At 26.5% G+C, this 22,273-nt stretch overlaps 3 protein-coding genes across 7 annotated transcripts; 2 read left to right on the forward strand and 1 right to left on the reverse strand.

The window, feature by feature from the left end:
• Window positions 1-2,499: 2,499 nt before the first annotated feature.
• On the forward strand, window positions 2,500-15,616 carry LOC132932096 (ras-related protein Rab-38-like). Of its 2 annotated transcripts, none has more exons than XM_060998313.1 (5): window positions 2,500-3,113; window positions 8,068-8,278; window positions 9,349-9,530; window positions 11,539-11,682; window positions 15,085-15,616. In XM_060998313.1, exons 1-5 carry the CDS (start codon window positions 3,111-3,113, stop codon window positions 15,187-15,189), a joined length of 645 nt encoding a protein of 214 aa, XP_060854296.1. In that variant the 5' UTR covers window positions 2,500-3,110; the 3' UTR covers window positions 15,190-15,616. The 2 variants fall into 2 exon arrangements, with proteins under 2 accessions (XP_060854296.1, XP_060854294.1); XM_060998311.1 differs by lacking the exon at window positions 2,500-3,113 and adding an exon at window positions 4,080-4,404.
• A 1,088-nt stretch (window positions 15,617-16,704) lies between these two features.
• On the reverse strand, window positions 16,705-22,200 carry LOC132917178 (DNA fragmentation factor subunit beta). Of its 3 annotated transcripts, none has more exons than XM_060977790.1 (7): window positions 22,014-22,200; window positions 21,783-21,911; window positions 21,109-21,235; window positions 18,850-19,047; window positions 18,007-18,379; window positions 17,687-17,891; window positions 16,705-17,122 (listed from the first exon to the last, which is right to left on the reverse strand). In XM_060977790.1, the coding sequence occupies exons 2-7, from the start codon at window positions 21,882-21,884 to the stop codon at window positions 17,060-17,062; spliced, it is 1,068 nt and encodes a 355-aa protein (XP_060833773.1). In that variant the 5' UTR covers window positions 21,885-21,911; window positions 22,014-22,200; the 3' UTR covers window positions 16,705-17,059. The 3 variants fall into 3 exon arrangements, with proteins under 3 accessions (XP_060833773.1, XP_060833772.1, XP_060833771.1); XM_060977789.1 differs by having other exon boundaries at window positions 22,010-22,200; XM_060977788.1 differs by having other exon boundaries at window positions 22,006-22,200.
• Window positions 19,507-21,173, forward strand: LOC132917176 (protein yellow-like). 2 transcript variants are annotated; one of them, XM_060977786.1, is made up of 4 exons: window positions 19,507-19,594; window positions 19,787-19,988; window positions 20,068-20,791; window positions 20,865-21,173. In XM_060977786.1, exons 1-4 carry the CDS (start codon window positions 19,562-19,564, stop codon window positions 21,088-21,090), a joined length of 1,185 nt encoding a protein of 394 aa, XP_060833769.1. In that variant the 5' UTR covers window positions 19,507-19,561; the 3' UTR covers window positions 21,091-21,173. The 2 variants fall into 2 exon arrangements, with proteins under 2 accessions (XP_060833769.1, XP_060833767.1); XM_060977784.1 differs by lacking the exon at window positions 19,507-19,594 and having other exon boundaries at window positions 19,643-19,988.
• Window positions 22,201-22,273: the final 73 nt, after the last annotated feature.

The raw sequence follows: 22,273 nt of genomic DNA on the forward strand, positions 1-22,273 counted from the left end.
TTAATTTCTCAGCTGGGACCTATTACTACATTAATCTATATTATGTTATATATTATACATTTTAATAATGATTTTAAACGGGATGCAATATCTTGCAAAACGGCTTAATAGTCTATTATATATACATCGTTATAAAACATTGCATTTGAATTATTTTTACATATCTATAATTTATCATTAAACACTCATACTGAAATTAACTACTGTAATTTTATATAGGTTACTATTAAAAATGTTATGATGGAATAATGTATTAATGTACAATGTTGGAAAGAGCGTCTCTTGGTATTTATTCTGTATAGGTCGATGTTTATCCCTTATTATTAAATCATATAGCAGGGGGTAGAGCTTACATAGAACACTAAATTTATAATTCATTATATATATGATAAAATAATAAATAAAAATAATTTATATTTCCTAATTTTGAAAATTAATATATTTAATATCCAATACCTACTAATGTATATCATAATTTAATAATTCAACGTGATTTTATCTAAATTCAATATCATACATTTAACTTCTAACATTATATAATTATAAGGAAAATATAAATATTTTTTAATAATTTGTAGAGTATATATATATATACTAAAATATAATCTAGTTCACTATAATAAATTAAATAATCATTATCAATTTAATTTTGACTATTTGGTGCGGCTTGTGAAGGTTTTCTTGTTGACCACACCTGCAACTGCAGTTATGTACCTATGTTATATATAATATTAAATCGTATTACTAATATTTTACATAAATTATCTGATTACTAGCCTGTATAAACATTATAAACCTCATAAATATCTTACAAGAGCACCCAATATGTAGCACCTAGCCGTTTGCCAGCTTACAACTTACTCACTACATATCAGATTTACTGTTAAATTGAATTATTAAATTATTTATTTGATCTGAAATAATATAAAAAGCTAGATGATGACTTCATTAAAGTTATATTAATTTTTATATAATATTATGTCGTGTCCAATGTGATATCGTATTTTATATATACCCATATGTATAATAGTTATGTATTTGTGTCACAGCGTGGAACATGTTGTACCGACCTCTACGAAAATATTAAAAACCAATTTATCGATATTATGCTATATAGCTATAATACAACTGGTGCAATATAATAGTAGCGAGTGGCGACGACCAAACGCCACCTTCGGCAGTCTAAAATCAATAATCTTATCTGTGCAGGCGGACGCGCATCTTATCGGTACGGTTCCTATGATAAACAACAATAAATAATGTAACATACAATACTAATAGCGACTATACACACGATCAAAAACAATATATAATTGGTGGCAAACAACGGACGAAAACCCGTCGAGGACGGAAAGGTTATCACGCCGACCAACCGAAAACGAGATGGTCGAGATGATGGTCGTGGAGCCGGTTCTCGTATAAGCATAATATAATTATGTTTTACCAAAACAACACACGACGGTTCTTATCCCGTACAGTATTAAATAATAATATAATATTCTGTGTTAAATACAAACACGATATTAATATTATAATACATCGACCTACTGCTGCAGGTAGGTATATAAGATGTTGTCGGTCTTCGCTTCGATATCATCGTAACCCGAGAACGGTAATATAAAATATGTGTACGCATTTGTCGTCTGATGGTCGATGTCGGTTATCCGGCGGGATATCGACTTTTGTTGTAGGGGATAAACAAACACAATAATATTCAATTGCGTGGGTGTATAATATGTCAACTTTCGTGGGAAACTATATTATTCCGTCGACCATACGACATTCCGAGCTCAGACCTATACATTCATCGGGTATACGTATATTATAGCAATATTCTGAAGGTCTGGTAAATATATGTTCATCGGTTATTGCTTATTATAATTTATTTTTTTATAGACATTTTATACGAGCTACACTGCTCCGGTATATAATAATATATTACAACTTATTAGGTATCTCAAAAAACTTCTCGCCGCGGCGATGGTTCACGGTAACGCGTCATATATTGATATAACCGGTTTTCTGGTATGTCGTACACACCGTCGCCATCCTTTCGCAACCGTCCGTAATCTCTTGTATACGCACCGCAGTCCTATATTTCTCTCCAGTCTCCATTCGGTCTTGATCCTTCGCCGATATATTATGATAATGACGACGACGACAACAAAAACAACAACAACGACCACGTCCAAATCCTTTCATTATAAATCATATAAGATAATAATATAATATTAGAACCTACCTTTGATGTAACCGTGTTAGCTGGTATTTGCTTGACGCGCGCGCGCGGTCCGTAATGGCCTATATAGCAAATCGCGCATTGGTACAAGTCGGTCACAAAACGCCGGTTAGATATGGAACGTTAAAACATTAGGTACCTACCTACATTGTTTGTTCGACTCGGACCACGGTGGTGCTCCGGAAAGGCCCGTCTACCGTGGTCGTCGTCGTCGTCGTCGCCGTCACAATAATATATTTCTTACGACCGTTGACGTCCGCTGCAGACCGAGTGGCGGAAGCGTAGCACCGGTCGCGGTGGTGGCTCCCTTATATTATTACCATGCGCCGCCCGCCGAGTCTAGCGCTGCCACCCGAACGTTATACAACCGACGAGGAAACGGCTACGGGCCGAGCCCACGCTATCGTGCGGAGGTGGAGAGTGTGGACGGCGGTCTGAGTTTCAATGTTAGCCAGCCGCACCGTGACCGCCACAGACGTCGGAACGGTCGACCGTTCGCTTTTTTTTTTCGCATCGACGAATGTTCGTGTTTCACCGGACGCCTTCGGAGTCCGAAGACGGTATTTTGGAGTGAACTGGACGACGATCGACGGCAGTGAACCGACAATAATTATTACTCAAATATCGTTAACGGTCTTACGCGTAATATATAATTATATCATTATTATGTTGAGGTTGATGCGTTGAGCTCGGTCCGGTGTTGTACCTATACCACGACAGATAAATAACCGGCGAATTTATAATTCGTACAACTCGCGTGCGCTAGTGTTGTAGTAATTATTATAACAACAACAACAACAATAATAATAATATTGTAGAATATTATAATACTTACGGGAAAAAAAATAAACCTACTACGACGACAGTAATTATGGTAAATATTTTCTAACTATACATATCTTTATTTGTTTTTACGCTTTATCGTATATAACCGTATACACAATATTAAAATATGTACCTACCTATTATAGGTTATTACATTATAGATTAACCGTAGTTTAGATCGATGTTATAATATTCCCGTGTTATTATGTTATATGTTTATACCGTAAATCGTAATATTATAAACACGATAATAATATGTAGAATCGACTTATGCATGTATTACGGGTATTCTAAATTACTTACCACGAGTATCTCGTATATGTGTAAATACTAAGTACACTCAGCATACACTATCCATATTATTTATAATATGCACGTGTACTGTGTATAATAGTGTGTTAGTGTGTACGTATAACTTTGTTTTATAACTAGCGGTTTTTTTAATAATAATAATATAGGTTCTTTGATAAAGTATTAAAAAATACTATTCAAATAATTATTAAAAACGTTCAAAATAATTTTTCAAAAAAAAAAAATCTCCCTATTTATAATATTAAATTATATTATTTTATAATTTTTTTTTTTTTATATTTAAGTCATTACTATTTTGTAACATTATTTATACGCCATGTTCGTCCATACATTTCCATTGTAATTTCGACATTTAAATTACATATATAGCCACGATAGTATTCAATAATTTTAAAGTATTAAAATACTTTTACTCAAATAGGTACTTAACAATACTGATGAGCACGTGTGCGTGTGTGTATATAGTTGTGGTGAGTAATGTACTAATATATGTGCATATAGGTACATTTATTATTATTATTATCAGTAGTAGTAGTAGTAGTAGTAGTAGTATTATCGTAGATTATAATGATGTAACTGCTTAACACAGACGTAATCGAACGGAGAGGAAAAATATTAATAACTACAGCAGTTATATTATCATAAATGTTAAACGTTGCGCAATATTTTCAAGAGAAGAGTATAGTAATAGAGTGCACTCTTCGATTGTGCGATCAGTACATGTTGCGTTGGTGTTTCGCGTATGTCTAATGTATTAATATTATATTAAATTTTACTAGTATATTATTATTAAGAGTTACTTTTTTCATTTCAATCGTCGATTTTCAACCGAACACCTGAGTGACAGTTTATCACAGTACCTACATACGATATACCAAATATATGTTATTATAATATCGCAGCAGTCATTACTGCTATACACACAGTTTTATTAATTTTCTTCGATTCCGTGATTTATGGCATTTAAGTCGCGCGCGTACAAGCACAGGGTGCTTTTGGAAAGTTCGGCCGATGACATAGACTTTTCGGTGAGTATTTCGTTCTAAGAACGGACCTTCATGGTACCTTTATAATTACATATAGCTATACAATTAAATATTAATACAATATAATAGATTGTGTATTTCCGTTTAGAACTCGTAGCCAAACGAAAATCGTGATTTTATTATTTTAGTATAAATGTATAATGTATAATTATTACGTGGTATGTGTATAATACATTTAAACTCACAAGGGGAAATAAAACCCACATACCCCATGAATATATTCAACTCGTTACACAGGTATGTAATATATACATATGTGTAGGTACACATAATATATATTATATAATATTTTAATACTGTTGTCTGACTTTTTCATTAATTAATTGTAATTTCTATAGTAAAAAATGTCCCCTCGCACATTATTTTATTTGCTCGTAACATTATTTAACGGTGCCCATTACAAAATATTATAGGTGAGCATATTATGTTATGTGGACGTTCTGCCTATATATATTGATTGAAACCTTATATTTCGGTTGCTTATGAACTGTAATACTACAAATGGTTATAATCTTCAGTCAAAGTTCCAAAACTTTCAACTTAATATAGTTTTACCATCAATAATTGAAATTCGTACCAACTTCCCACGTTCGAAAATATTATATTTATAAAATTCATAATTTAATCATTACATGTTTACGTTTTATGTTTATTATTTGTTACGTAGAGTTATTAATATGATAATTTATTAATTAAAATAAATTATGGTTTATTTGCTTTATAAGTCAAATATAAAAACTAATATTTAGACGAATCATTTGATTCTTTTCAATCGCTTGCACTACATATCTTGAAAACAAATTTGATTATTATTATTATTATTATTTATTACTGAATAGTTATCTTAAAGTCATAAATTCATGTTAAATATTTATAATTTTAAATATAAAGTATGTATACATTTTTTTAGGGCCTAGTTATCAGAATAATAATTACGTAATAATATATAGCATTTATTAAAAGTAAATAGGTTATTTATAAATATGAAACGATATATATTTATTTTATTATTATATAGACGTATATGATTAATTATAGGTATAGTATAAATTAAATAACAATATTGTTTTTCCTCGTATATTATTGGTGTGAACGGTAGACTTAATATAAAAACAAATCGAAAGTAAACGCACTAGTGCATTTATTAAATTATTAAAGGCAGGAAGAAAAAAGATCGATAGATATGTTTTACGAGATGTAATATAATAGGCGTACACCAGGAAAACTCATTTCTTAAGTGGTAAAGCTATATAAAATTAAAAACAACATTTAATATTGAAAAAAATAGAAAACACATGCGAATTCAAATTCTGGTTTTGCATATATTATTATATTACATCATTGTACAACATTATACAACAATCACCGAGAACTATACGACTATTTTACTTAAGAAATTCAGTAAATCCGTATAGAATATAAATTAATATTTTATACTTTTGATGTTGGTTATTAAAATGTTCAAATACCTATTTATATTTATATATAATATGTATGAATAATGTATGCATTTTATGTTTACTGAAGAACCATAATTTTATTTAAATTTTATTAAAATAATAGAACACCTGCTAAAATAATATATTGTAATATAATATTATTACTATTATATGACTATTACTGAGTAGTACATAAATAAATAGACTCCGATTATTTCTTGGGTTACAAAACACCTATGTTCAAATTTTAATAGCAAATTAATGATAAGGTATTTAATTACAATTATTTATGGACTAATAATGTCGTATATATTATTTTGTTTTAAAACACTTCTACATTATACAGATTCAAACTTTATTTTTATGAAATTATTTCTCAATAGCTATATTATATGTCTGCGTGTTACATGGCAATATGTTTAAAGTATAAATTAAGTTAATTTATTTTTTAGAATTATTTATTAGTTTATTACATATTATACTAAATTATAATATTTAGATACATAACACATTCATTGCACAGCACATCTGTGTCTCGTGGCTTGCTATGCGTATTATTATAAATTATAATTATTACAATTATTCATTTATAATTAAAACAATACATTATAATAATAAGTGATTTTGAAACTTTTTTACTTTTGTACAGTTTTTTATATTATAGGTATTTTATAATTTTTTAGGTTATCATTTTTGTGGTCCTAGAAATAGATAGTAGGTACCTCTGCCGAAAGTAGACTACTTACCTATAAGTACGTTATTAATAACCGTTAGATAAAAATGGCATTATTATGATAAATTAAAATATAATTAAATATATATATAGGTATATACATTGAGTAATTAAACACTGTGTCTTTCACTATCATAAATCATTGGGTATCAACGGTATCGCAATGGTTTGAATTTTAATCCATAATCTATAAAATACTAAAACGTTAAATAGTAGTAATAATTTATCAATTTATCATGATATACAAATACAGCTGAGTTTTAAATAAAGATAATACTTAATATAATGCGTGACGTTTATTCAAAATTATAATATTCATATTCAAATTCAAAGTTATAAATGATAATGGCGGTATATCAAGTTTAAGTAATGATTATATATAACATTTAACGAATTGTATATTTATTATATTTTGATAATATTATAGATTGATTTATTTTTCATTTCAAGGTCGTAAAATAAGAATTATGTGTATCAACGTAATATATAAAACATCGTTACTCTAATCATGAACCAAAATTCAGATAATAAAATTGTAACAAAACTAGAACACAAAATCCTAGTTTATGATGTACACTGTAGGTAGCTACTAGCTGCACGTATTACACTTTTACGGAAGTAAAAATTAAAATATAATAATAATTAATTTTATAATTTAGGTATAATATTTTGTACAAAAATAAAAATATTCAAAATTATTATATAGGTACAAAGTGATTCATCAAACATGGTCACTCCCATTTTTTCCTTTAATAATCATTTTATTCAAATTTCGGTTTTGGAATTTTTTTTAAATAGGTACTCTTGCCACATTTTCAATTTTTTTAAATTTTTTTTGTATTACCTACTTAATAAGTGCACTGTGGTCTGTGATTAATGATGATACCAACTTATCTTTTTCAAATGAGATCTTCTTGCCGTTTTACTGTAAATTATTTAGATGGTAATTTTTTTTCAAAATGTTGATGTACCTAATTCAAAATTCAAACAAATAATTTCTCAGTCATTAAAATATTTATATTGATAATAATATTATAATCCTTAAAAATTATCATTATTATTCAATAAATCATTTATCGTGGGCTGTTTAGAACCCCTTAGTACACAAAATTAAATAACTAATAAACTACTCGCATGAATTTTAATATTGTGATACATCAACATTTCACAAAAATTGTCCGCTAAAGAATTTACAGTAGAAAAGAAGGGTGGTCGTTTAATAGTTGGAAAAATTGTATTTTTCCGAAATATTCTTTAATTAGGTAGTATAAAAATCACTAGAATTTTAAAATATATTCTTTAAGTATTTTTAAACATTTCAAAATCAATTCCCGAATAATTGCAATATTGAAGGAGATAAAATAGGATAAGCCGTAAGCATGCTTGGTAAATCACTCTGCAGTATAATAGTAGGCATGTTAATCATATAAATCTTTTTTAATAAATTCAATTTTGTTACGTTTTAACGAGCAGTCGAGAAATTCATCATTGGCTCCTACAGAATACCTGTTCAAGATTTTAGTCATCGGCGAGCTTGGTACCGGTAAGACTTCCATAATCAAACGATACGTGCACAAGTTCTTCTCGCAACACTATCGCGCAACAATCGGTGTAGATTTCGCGTTGAAATCGCTTGAATGGGATTCCAATACCGTCGTCCGATTACAACTATGGGACATAGCCGGTGAGCATATAATCTATACGTTATAAAAATCATTGTACTTAATCTACTCTAATATCGTCTTGGATAAGCCACCATGTTTTCCATAAAATTAACAAGGTTAGATAACCTAACCTAACCCAAAAACACGTAACGGTGCTCCATAATATATTATTATACACTTATTTGTTATATTATATATTTAAAAAAATATATCTCGACGTTTAATTTGAACCACTATTCACTTCTTACGTTACTCGTGCAACCACCATTAATTTATCTTAAACAACTAATGTCAAACGTCAATATGGACCTAAATTTTAAATTAATATTTTTAAATCTAAATATTTGTTGTTTTCCTTTTTCTCTTTTTTTATTTAAATTTTTATGGTCGTTTAAATCACATTACTTAGGTACTCTTCGCACAATAATATTTGTTACAATAGATTTACATTGTTAATTTAACCACGTTTTATATTAGATAAGCATGGTCATATTGACACAAAATATGTAATTACAAATTATATCTACACCTACGAGTATATAAAAAAGCTACCAGCCTTTAGAAATAGAAAAATAAATATTGGGAGGACAATTGTTTTATATACACACGTGTTTGTTTAATTGTTTAATACTTACATAATATAATAATATAATATAGCTATATATACTCGACTGATTGCCACCCGAGTATAGTGAATTAGTAGTAAATAAAATTTTAAATGTCATAAGAAATATCAAATTTGTAGATGTCTTTATCTTTAATTAAGTATATATTCCTAGAGAAAATTAATTTAATAATACTTATATTTATAATACTTTTACATTTTTTAAAAATAATTATCATAATGATGTTTAATTATATTATTAATTATTATAATTGTTTAATTGAGTCAATAAAACAATAAAATATATTTAACTTGGTTGTGATATTTTTAAATTGAATAATTTATAAATATGATAACATTGGAGCTTATTTAGTACGCAATCGTACCATATTTAAGCAACTGAGTTCCTCCTTTTAAAATACATTTTCTAATAATTTAAAGCCGATAGATATCTATAAATTTACCTCGTATTTTATATACTTACAGGTCAGGAAAGATTCGGAAACATGACCCGGGTGTATTATAAAGACGCACTTGGAGCATTCGTAGTTTTCGATGTCACGCGACCAGCTACGTTTGACGCAGTGACCAAGTGGAAACAAGACTTGGACGCAAAAGTCTCATTAGAAGACGGTACACCGATACCATGCGTCTTACTTGCAAATAAAGTAAATATATATATAATTGGATAATAATAAAATAATGGGTTTGTGTAAAAAACTACTAGATAACTTTTTGAGAGACAAAAAGAAGCGTAAAGTAATAAAAATATAAATACCAAATATAGGTAATATTAAAATTTAAAATAAGTAGGTACAAACTTTACTACTTAACGTTTAAATATTTAGACTCAATTTAAGTTATTTGTAAACATTTAATGGTTGTGAATTTTTTTAGTATTTTTTTAACATGTGGATAAAAATGTTTAAGCTCGGTTAAACAATTTGAAAACTTAACACAAGTAGTTCATACTGAAACTAAAAAATAAAAAAAAAATACATAAATACAATTCTTTTATAGATATGATCAAATTTGGTTTAAATTTGGTGTTTCAACAAAGAGTAATGATTTTAGTCTTTTCGTTGCAATTCAAAAATATTATAATTTGTAGGAACTCGAAACTTTTACATTTATTATTATATTTTTTACACACAATAACATTTTCACAATATTTAAATTAATTTTGTGCTATTGCTTCTTTGTACCACGGTCCTATTTACACTATTCAACAGTAAGTCTAAAAGACTCAAATACTAAAAAAAAGATTATAATATACCTATATATATATATTATTTTATCCCAAAAGATAATGTGTCCTACTAAACATGTTCGTGTGAGGTCCCATAATTTTACATTTTAAAATGAAAATTTAATAAATAGATAGTACAATTAATAATTAAAATACATTTGTCTTATATAACTAAAACATTAATGTTTAAACACAATTAACACTTAACACATGCTTATTATTCTTATAATATAATTTATAAATAGCATTGAAAGAATACAATACAAATCTATAGCTATATAACTATTAATAATTACTAAAATCATCATTTGTTATAATAATTCAGTAAGTAAAATGCTGTAAAATTGTTATATAACTATATTTTATTTTTGAAAATTTTAAATAAATACCTAATTGCTATGTTTATTTCTAATAATAGTTTATTTATGATGTAAATATATTCTATTATAATACCTAAACAAATATTAATGGTATAATACCTAATTAAATATTAATAGTATAATATAATATATTAATATGGAATGTTTTCAACAAAAACCTAATAGTAAACATCTATACTGTACAGCAAAGTGGTTACCTACTTCCCCCTTTTTTTTAATTTGATTTACACACCAATTATACATGTGTTATTCAGATATTTTACTGTTAATTTTTTTTATTTCTTTTAATTTGTTATCATTTTAGATAAGCATTTTGTGTCATGACCTATAGGCTTATGTGTTCAGTTACACACTTGGTAGTTTATTTAGATACTTATGGTTGCATAAAAATATTGATTAATTTAATGCTTCATTAAATATCGTGGGTTAATAAATCATGTTTAAGGGACCATTAGCTCACAACTGATTAATTTTATTAATTTCAGATACATATTATTTACTAAAACTTTCATTAGAATTTTTTATACGAGTACTATATCGTATGCTTGTATGCTTATATAATGTCATTTACCCTAAAAATTTATGAAAGTTAGAAGAATTAGTACCTAACCTTAATATTATTACCATACACTTTATATGATTGTGACTTATGTCATTTATTTTGATTTTCACACAAGAATAATAGTACAATTAAATTAGGTAAGTACCTTTTAATGAATACCTATAATGACTTATTATTTCAAAATGTTTTTATTTTGCGTTACTGGAATTACTTATTTAATATCAAAACCGTATAAGTAGATTTTAGAGCTATAGGCCTATAGAGAGGGGTACAAATAAGGAATATATAGCAAACATTTAGTTAACTACAACTTATACAATTTTACATAACACTAAATTAATGTATACCTTATATATAAATTATGAAATATTCGAAATTTGAAATAAATTTTCGAAGTATGAATTGCTCATAAAGTAGGTATTTACAATAAATTCAAACCTATTTAATAATTCAATATTTTTTAAATTTATTTCGTTGTTTTTTAGTGTGATGAGACTAAAGAAGGTATGGTGAATAGTGTAGCCAAGATGGACGAATTTTGCAAAGAAAATATGTTCACCGCTTGGTATGAGACGTCAGCTAAAGAAAACGTTCACATTGATGATGCGGCAAAAACACTTGTGTCTCAGGTAACTATAAATTATACTGTTCTAATATTTCGAAATTCTAATACGCATAGTACATATAAATACATATTAATTTTGTTACGTATACATCATTGATTACTATTACAATATTATATAATTACTAACTTATATATATATATATGTATAATATATTTTGTTACCCATACAAAAACATTCAGGTTGATAATTATTATTAATGGATAATGGACTCATTATAGTGTTTGTGTGTTTAATATAATTAAATTACTTTATAGTTTAAAGCCAGTAAAAATATATTTTTCATATATGAATATCTACCTTATGAATATCTACCTTTACTTACTCGGTTTGTTAATTATCCTAATGACATTTTTTTTTTTTTTAAGATATCGTAGAATATTTATACAACTATCTCCTGGGACATATGTCACAAACTAACTTCATTATAGTACGTAACTTACCTAGTTACCTTTAACAGAATTATTATGCCATGTATAAACTATGCCTATGCAGCTATATTATACTATAATTATTTGGTAGTTGTGAATTACAAAATTATTAAATATAATCTGACAAACTATCAAGGCCATAACTGGGGGGTTCAAACCCCTCCCCCCCCCCCCCCGAAATGTTTTCTTGTTATATTATGTGGTAGTAAAATAACTATTTCAATCTCTGTTTTAATCAAACCACAATTTTTTTAACTTAAACTCCCCCCCCCCCGAAATTAATTTCCAGTTACGGCCTTGCAAACTATGGACAATGAACCATCAATATTGTGGGTGAAATACTCAAATAAACCTATATGGCTATATGGTACCTATATTTATAATTACAAGTATTTTTACTACTTTAACCAATAACCATATTCTTATAGAAGATTAAGATAATATATAATATATATATATATTATATATAGGTTAGGTTAGGTTAACCTAACCTGGTACATTAAATGTATAGGTAATTTATGTATAGGTATATTTTGTTTTTGTATATACCTAGGTATGTTATATTACAAACAATAAAGTAAATACACTTATAGATAGCACTTCAATATTCGTTGTAGGTATACTTACTTTGAACGGTTTCTAAACGCACTAGGTAGATACGTGAATAGTGAATCGGCGGTACCTACCGGCTATAAGTATTTTATTATCGCAGGTCGTTCTGTATAGTTTTATATTATAATAATTGACAAATTTTTTTTCTAAACATCGTGGATATTATCGAACCAATTACACATTATCCACTTACAGTTTGATCGATTTGAGATTAAAATTAGGTAGGTATCAATTATACATCAACTACAATTTATACACACCATAATAACATTATGTTCATGTTATGTACAATTTATACTTTAAAATATTTCAATGAGATAATGAGTTATATCAATAATTATTATAACACTTGAAAATGTCTGTTATCGGTCGTACATTTTTACTATTGTACCTATATGTCCTATAGGTACTATTAATTGATTAACCTAAGCGTGTGCACACATCAAGATAGATTCTGAGTATTCACATTTAAATTTGCGGTATTTTATCACATTTCAATAATTTTAAGTATTTCAGATTTTGAGAAAGATTTATATATATAGGTACATATATATTATTTTAGTTTTCTACAATAACTAAAAAAACTATTATTTTTTTCAATAATATTTCCACAGTAGAAGGTAGTTCTAAGTATTCTAATCCAATACAAAAATAATTCATGTATAAAGTTATATTTTTTATTATATATAAAAATAAAAGTAAGTTGGTATAGTAAAGAATATTACAATAATTTTCTGCGCTTTACAGTTTACATTAATGCAAATGTACCTACTTATTACGTTATTACAATTAATTGTTTGTACTATGTTGCTTTCTATGCTCAATATTGCTAAATATGATAGCCATTAGCCGGTCTTCAGTCATAGTTGTGCGGAAGGTATATTTTGAGAAGTTTTAGGCGGCTAAAACGCGTACGGTATTACGCTACTTATTATACGCATGTTTTTCAATTTAGGTGGGTAGGTACTTATATTATTTGTTGATATGCGCCGGCCGTACGATTTCGTACTCGATATTTATACCAGTGGCATCATTTCAGGTTTTGAGAGGGGGCAAAAGCTTTGATCGCCCATAAAAAAAATCGCTCTCTAACAATTACATTTTTATCTCAGTACAAACAGCCTTCTTTCATAATTGTATACACACTAGTTAGTAACTATAGTAGTTACTATTACGGTTATCTGAGATAACAGTGGTTACTCTAGGCATAAGTAACACATTTTTTTGAGATATAACAATAACCAAATAATAAATATATAATATGTACTATAATATAATATGTAGAGGACAGAGAGATACCCAATATTACATATTAACATTGAGTATATATTATCCTGTATACCTACTCAATACTGTTATCTATTATATGACGACTTATTTTGAGGGGAATTTTACCCTAATTTATGTCCTATTTGCGCAAAATATGAGTATAAAGGTATTTACAAAAAATAAAACAAAACATACAATAAATTATTAAATATTTATTAATAATTTATGTTTTTTTAAGAATTGCTTAGATGCTAGACAATAACAAGGTATCTTCTAGTTTTCATAACTCCAAACATGCCAACTGCTTGATTCAAATCTATTAGTGAAGCTGTTTCCTTCTCCACAGCTATAAATAATACCTAAACCGGCTAAACCAATAAACATACAGTCATACAGATACCCTATGATTATTTACGTATTAGCACAAGCCACGAATCATGGTTAAATTTTATTTAGCAATAACATGGATGTCATGAATCATGCTTGCGGACTTGCGGTCTAAAACTATAGCACAAACCCGGCCTGCTACTGTCAAGGGGGAGAGGGAAATGCCCCCCCCTGCTCACCACAAATGACACCACTGATTTATACTTCAATAGGTACCCAGTCTTCACGTCTTACTATAAATACATCATAATACTTATATACATTTATAATTATATTTTTATAGAAATGTCATTGAGTCTGTGTACAATGTGTGCATTATTACCTACTATAATAATCATTATAGTCAAAACACAAAGGTCTCTCTCCTATAACTATAGTATGTACAAGATAAAATCATAATTTCTGATTTTTTTTTTTTACAACTTACCCTTTTTTACTACTTACCCAATACCCATATATCATGATACGATATATTATGATTTATGGTCTATCAACAATCGACAACGGACAATGTAACAAAAAAAAAAATAAAACATATTAATAATCCATAATCGGTAGTCAACAGTCAAGCCTGAATACTTTGTGCACGCGTGTTTATGCCTTTTTAAATTTACAGTATTATGTTTTATTTATTAAGTAAACGAATTTACAATAATCACTAATATTTTATGTCTAATAATAAAGTTTTAAAACCATACATTTATTTCAGATTTTGAAGTACACTGCTCAATATAAACCGACATACTTAAAAACAAAGGGTCAAGTAATATTAAACAGTGCCCCAAACGATACGCAAAAAGGTTGCTCCTGTTGATTAAAATTTGATGAAGTTAGTTAATCATTGATTATTTGTTTATATTATTATATACTACAGTACAAATTGTTTTTTTCTCAATATATAATGTCAATTATTATTAATGTTAGTGTCTCAATAATATATTAAATAATTGTAGACACCTTTTCAATATTAATTTATAAGCAATAAGCAAATGTAATACTATAGGTATTAGTGCATTGCATAATAGTTAGAACAAAATTAAATTACCAATGAAGCCAACATTTTGTTTCTAACTAACAAAAACTATGTTATAACTTATAATCCATACATTTTTGCATAGTATTCTGACCTAATATATTTTAATGCAATATTAGGCGTGTACCTATATATATAATGTATACTTATACCTACTACGTACTTGTATTGTAAATATGGTAAAATTAAAGCAGATTTTTATTTCGTAGCTCTGCTGTTTTTATTCAATATGTAAAATAAGTGCCTTATTTAATCAAATTTATCGTTTAAAATGTGTATTCTTATGCATTTGTAAAAGTGTTCAGTTTATTTTATGTTTATTATTATATACTTTTAAGACCTAGGTACTTACCCTACATATATTGTATTTTTATAAATATATAAATTAGATATAGACTGTTATCAGTTGGATAACTAATTTAATATTATTCAATATTGTTGACGTATGAAAATAGATTTAAATAAAGTTTTTACCTTAAACATTAGGTTGCGTTTTGTATGTTAATACAATTAAAATAAGATTTTTAAACCTTATTTCTAAATTGAATAAAGATATAGAATTTATATGAACTCTAAGGCATCGCAACTGAAAGGGAAACATGGAGCCAGATAAACCAGTCAGAAATACAATCAATAACCTTAATATCAGCGGCGTATTTTTATGTTTACTTGTGTGTAGGCCTATGGAAAATTGACGTTCATAGACACGTTTGAGGTATGAATATGAAGTCTCTATTGTATCACCTAATCAATACCCAATACCTACTAATAATATTGAAAATAAAAAAAAATTTTTGAAATAGAAAAAAAGAAGTTTTTAAACAATTAATAATTGGTAATACATATATCATTGTCTACTGTCCAAATTTCACTCAAGCCATAAAGAAATTAATTAAAAATTCTATAGAACTTATATGAAACTATTAGTTCATTATCATTTATCAGTTACTAAATAAATAATTTTCTATCTTAAAAAAGATCAAAATGTTAATTTAATATATGTATAAAAAATATATTATTAATGTTAAACTTATATCCTTTGTACTATAAAACAAAATAAACAAAAAAAAAATTAATAAATTCTTTTGAAAAAATTTAAATTGTGTCTATACATAAATATATAAGCAATAAGCACTATCTAATATTTAACTGAAATGTATTAGTACCCTTAATGTTATATAATATTCAATTATAATGGTTAATGCAAATATATTATAAAGACAATTTTTGGAACATAAGTAATGATAAATTAATTAATTTTAAGTTTATCATTTAAGACCATAAAAAAATATACTATTTAGCATTTTAGTAAGTATTTAACTTTAATTTAATATTATTGATAATTATGTAATAAAAAAAATCATACAATTTATTTACAAGTAAATTTAAATTATATTATATTAAAACTATAGATAGTAGAATATGACGTTAAAGATATGAGAGAATGTTACTTATCAGCTATTTTTTACAAATTACGTATTAAAAATAATTAATACTATCATAAGATAAAAAAATGCATATTAATTATAATCTTAATTTAATTATTTAATAGCCGAATGCTCAAATTTATATTTGATCTTGAATGTCTGCCGAAATCCCATTATTTCACATTTTGTATATCAATACATAATTATTAATTATTAACGGATTTTTAATATTTTTTTGTTTTGATAAAATCATTCTTTGCGTGGATATTGACATAATTATTGATCATCTGTGAAAAAAATATATATTAATATTATAATAACACTTGACATTATTCTGTTGATGCTGGACCATACAGTACATTTTAAACACTATCCATACTACAAAACCTTAATATACATTTCAAGAAATGAGATAATACAATACAATTCATTTATAGATAAACACACATATTTTTAAAATATATTTTAGTTTTTACACATCCAATTTAAAAAAATAAGTGCCGACTTATAAATAATCATCTTGTTTCTTCACATTACTTCAAGTCACTACAAAACATCATTTAAAAAAAAAAAATTAACCCTTAGGTACGACCTTGGTAAAGGATATTTAATGCGAAAAGTAGAAAGTATCTGAAAGACTTAAATTTAATTTGTAATTTAAGATTCATTATATAACTTGTGGTAGTGGCACAAGTTATTTTATTGTGGTGTGCTTAGATTTAAAATACCATTTTTTAATAACTAATAAATGAACAACTAATTTGTGATATCATTTGATGTTATATAATATTTATATTTTTCACACAACTAATAACTATTTATTGTTTTAAACATTTATTTCAAAATATTACCTGTTTATCTTTTAAATACAAGTTTGGATCACATTTAGCACTGCTATGTTGACCTTTGTCATGGCATACAATATGTACAAGTTTCAGATTAACTGTTGTGAAGAGCAAATCATAGAAATAATTCATATTAATTGAACAGCCAACTTTAGATGCCATTTCACTGGCTTCAAACAGTGCTGGTATTACAGATCTAGATCTCTCCACCCTAATAATAAAAATAAAAACCAATAATAAACTTTGAGTCTATAATCAAATAATATAACTTTAGTATTTTAACTAAGAAGGAAATGTATTTACTATAATTGTACTATATACTATACCAATGGTCTAAGTTCCAAGTAGAAAATATAATTCTGCTCTCTCTGTTTTGGTATGGATTGATTTTGTGACCAGTACCACGTTCATAAGCACAAATAGATTGATTCCATGCTCCCTCGCAAATAAACGTCCCAGTCTTGTCACATAAGCAGTTTGAATTCGATCTATCAAAATAATATCCATGATGTTTGTTTTTTGTTAAAAGTTCATTGAATTGTTTATATACTTCATCCAAATACTGCCTGCAGTTTTTATGTTGTATGTAAAAATCTGACTTAATCATATCCGTTTTTGTTTTGTACATATAACTCCGAATTCGTTCTTGGCAGCGCTTGAACATGAATTCTTCCTTTGTTTTTGCCCTAGTGTCCAAATCTTAAAAATATATATATATATTTATAAACAAAATACCTAAAATTATATTCAGTTGATTATTAGTAACTTTAAATTGAACATTTATGACAAAACAGTTAAATTATTAAGAATTTAGATTATCAATGGACTAACATTATTAAGATTTATTTTATTGTCATAACATTTTTTGATAAAGAAAATTATTTTGTTAAAAATTTAAATTTTAAATTAACAATATTTTAATACAATTACCCTATAGTTTAATGTATGTATAATGCATATAATATAATTATGGGTGCTCATAGGTAACATTTTAAGAAGAGGCAAAATAAAATAAATTCTAATAAGTATAGGAAAAAAATTGAAAACAAAATATAATCAAATGTATTATTTGGTATCAATAAGTAAGAACTGTACATTTCTTTGTTATATGATATTTAAGTAATATACAAAAGTTGTTTATATAATAGAGAAATAATCATTATATATACCTTGAAACCATTCTGGATCTTTTGATCTTAGACTGCATGATGTTAAATTGATTTGTTTATTATGATCTACATCCAGAACTGAAGATAATATTCTTATTTTTTCTTTGATGTTTTCATCCATAAATGATTTTATTTTAATTGAAGTTTTTAATGTATCATTATTTATAGCTGCAAGCACATTATATACTAAATCAGCCCCTGAAAAAATAAAGATAATACAATTAATTACATAACTAAAGTGATAATTTAGATATTATGTCATTATTTTAATATTGTTACAGAATAATAAGAATTTCTCATTAACATGCAATAAAATTATTGTTTTAGGAAAATGGAAAAAAAAATATTTTTGGGGATAATATTTTATTTTATTTTTTTTTTTTTTTTATTAAATGGCTTACTGAAAAAAATAAAAATAAATATCATGTTTAGGTATTGTTTATAAAAAAATTTATAATTTTCACAATGTTATTACTATTTTAACATAAGTTGAATCTAAAATAAAAATTACCTTTATTATACAATAATATATAATACATGTATAAGCATATATAATAAATTAATAAATCCATAATTAAAACATAGATAAAAATAATAAGTAACCAAACAATAATCTCATAATTTGTTATGATTGTTAAAAAATATTACTACAATACAGGATGTCAGTATGTAACATATTGTTTAGTATTAAAAACATTACTATTTATTAGATATGCTTGACAGGGGAATGCAATTAAAACATTCGGTAATTATTTCTTCATAATTTATATTATTTGTACTATAGTAATACTAAGTTTAAAGGAAATGATTGTGCAAAAATTAAAACTATATATTTACAAAAATGTTATAATATTAATATAACTTGATTTGTACGTTCTCAGTCATGATGTATAAATTAATTTATATATTATTTGCTTTTTACTTGTCATCTGTACAGAGTTCCAGAATCAAAGAAGTTTTTAATTTAAAACAAATTTATTTTTCTCCCATCAACGTGACAAAACTTAAAAATGACACTAAACATGAACCAACTAATGTAATTCCACTGGCATTAGAACGATGGCAGAATAAATTATTTTTGGTTACACCCAGATTCAAGCCTGATGTACCAGTAACGCTGTCATACATCAATATAACAAGTAAGATAATGACTTTATTAATACATTACCAAAAGTATTAGGTATAAACATATAAAACAAATGTTTGATCATTATTTAGACATGGAAAGTTATAAGAATAACACACCTATCTTAATTCCTTATCCTAATCAAAAAATGCATGAAATATCTGAACATAATTTTACATCAGTAGTCAAAGTAAGAGCTGATGTTTGCGACCGCTTATGGATATTAGACAATGGAAAAATAAACAACAAACAAGAAAGTATTCCCGTTATACATGTGTACGACTTAAAAACTGATTTGCACTTGAGAACATTTGATCTCGGACATTTATCAATATTGAATTCAGATATCACCAACATTGAATTAGATGTAACATCTTCAACTTGTGAAGACGCATACGCATACATACCAGATAGCAAAACTTATCGATTATTGGTTTACAGTTGGAAGACTAATAGCTCATATGCAATAACACACAATTTTTTTCATTTTGATCCTCTTTGTGGCGATATAAACTTGGGTGAAATTCACTATCAGTCTCAAAAAGGTTTATACGGAATAGCTCTATCACCAACAGCAAGAGATGGTTTTAGAACTATTTACTTTCATAGTATTGCCAGTACAATGGGTTTTGCAGTTAATTCAAGAATAATACGTAGTGGGAATTATGATAGTGATCGAAATGTATATGATTTTAAAGTGATGGGAAATAGAGGTAGTAATAAACAAGCTACATCATCATCATTTGACATGGAAACTGGTGTTTTATTTTATGGGCTTCTTTTAAAAAATGTTCTTGGTTGTTGGAATTCGTATAGGTGAGTTAATGAGTATATTAATTATAAATTATATATAAAATGTGTATAATTAAATAATTATAAATAATTACAGTGGAGAAGAATACACTGAATTAACTCAAGGCGTAATAAGTTTGGACAATAGTGTTGATATGTATCCATCTGACGTCAGAGTTGATCGAACGGGTAATCTTTGGGTGTTATCAAATTCATTTCAAATATACAGTAAAAAGGATTATGATCAGAACCTTATTAATGTTAAAATATATATGACTCCAGTTCGACAAGTGATCAAAGGATCGATTTGTGACGAAATGTAATTAACCGTAAATAAATACCTGTTTGAAATGTTTCCCCATTTGACCGAAATATAAATAATGTTTGTGCTGGTAACGATTGAAAATAGTCTTCATCATCTATCACTGTACCATCAAGTGTCATCATAGTCACATTTACACCATCTAACTATAAAATAATAAAACAAAACTAAACATAAATTTTATGTAATTAGGTTAATAGTTTAATCACTAGATATTAAATTAGTTTTATACCTATTCATATATTAAACAAATTTCACAACAAGTAATTTTTAAAAACTTACATTATAAATTACTTTAAATAAGCATAATCCAAGCCTGTTGCATTCTATTTTATAAGAGATTGATGATTTATCTGAATTCAAATATCTTTAATAATGTATGTCATAGATTTTAAAAGTAAAAAAAATTGAACTAAATAAAAAATATTTTTAAAAACATGTCTAATAAGAGACAAAACTATATATTTTATTAAGAATAGTTAATAACATTCGATGTTTGATTGTGCTTGGAAATATTATTATACCTACTATTTCATAAAACACTGAAGTACCTAAATAGTATTATAATACTTTTAAAATAATATAAGAGTCAATTGTTTGATGAAAGTAAATCAAGTAAAACATAATAATAATCTTACAAACAATTTCAAAATACATAGGTGCTAGTGTAAGAATGAATATGTTTATGGTTACCTTTAATTTCTGGCATCCTTTAGCAAAAACTTCTGTCAATGAATTACCGACAATACCAATTCTTTTATCTTGTGCACAATTAGTGATCTTATAGCCTTTCATGTTTATAAATACATAAAATTAAGTTACCTATTGAAAAAAAGCATAGTAATTATGAATTAGAAAAATGAATATTAATATAAATTATATTTAATAAGTATACTTATAACTGAATTGTACTTACCTACCTACATTTAAAATTGAAGTCAATATTATTGCTTGATAATATTGTATTATGAATTCATAAACATTGCAAATAGTTAATAAATATTAAATAATTTAAATATTCTACTCTGTGCAATTGCAATAAAAATTTTAGTTTCACAGATCATCAATGGGATCGGCACTCACCGAAAAACCGTTTGGTTTTGACACTCGCCAACTGTGTGTAAGTTGTGTGGACACATTTTATTATTATTTAAAATATCTTCTTATCAATCGGAATAGATAAG

The sequence above is a fragment of the Rhopalosiphum padi genome, chromosome 1 (assembly GCF_020882245.1).
Source record: "Rhopalosiphum padi isolate XX-2018 chromosome 1, ASM2088224v1, whole genome shotgun sequence".
NCBI classification, from domain to species: Eukaryota; Metazoa; Arthropoda; class Insecta; order Hemiptera; family Aphididae; genus Rhopalosiphum; species Rhopalosiphum padi.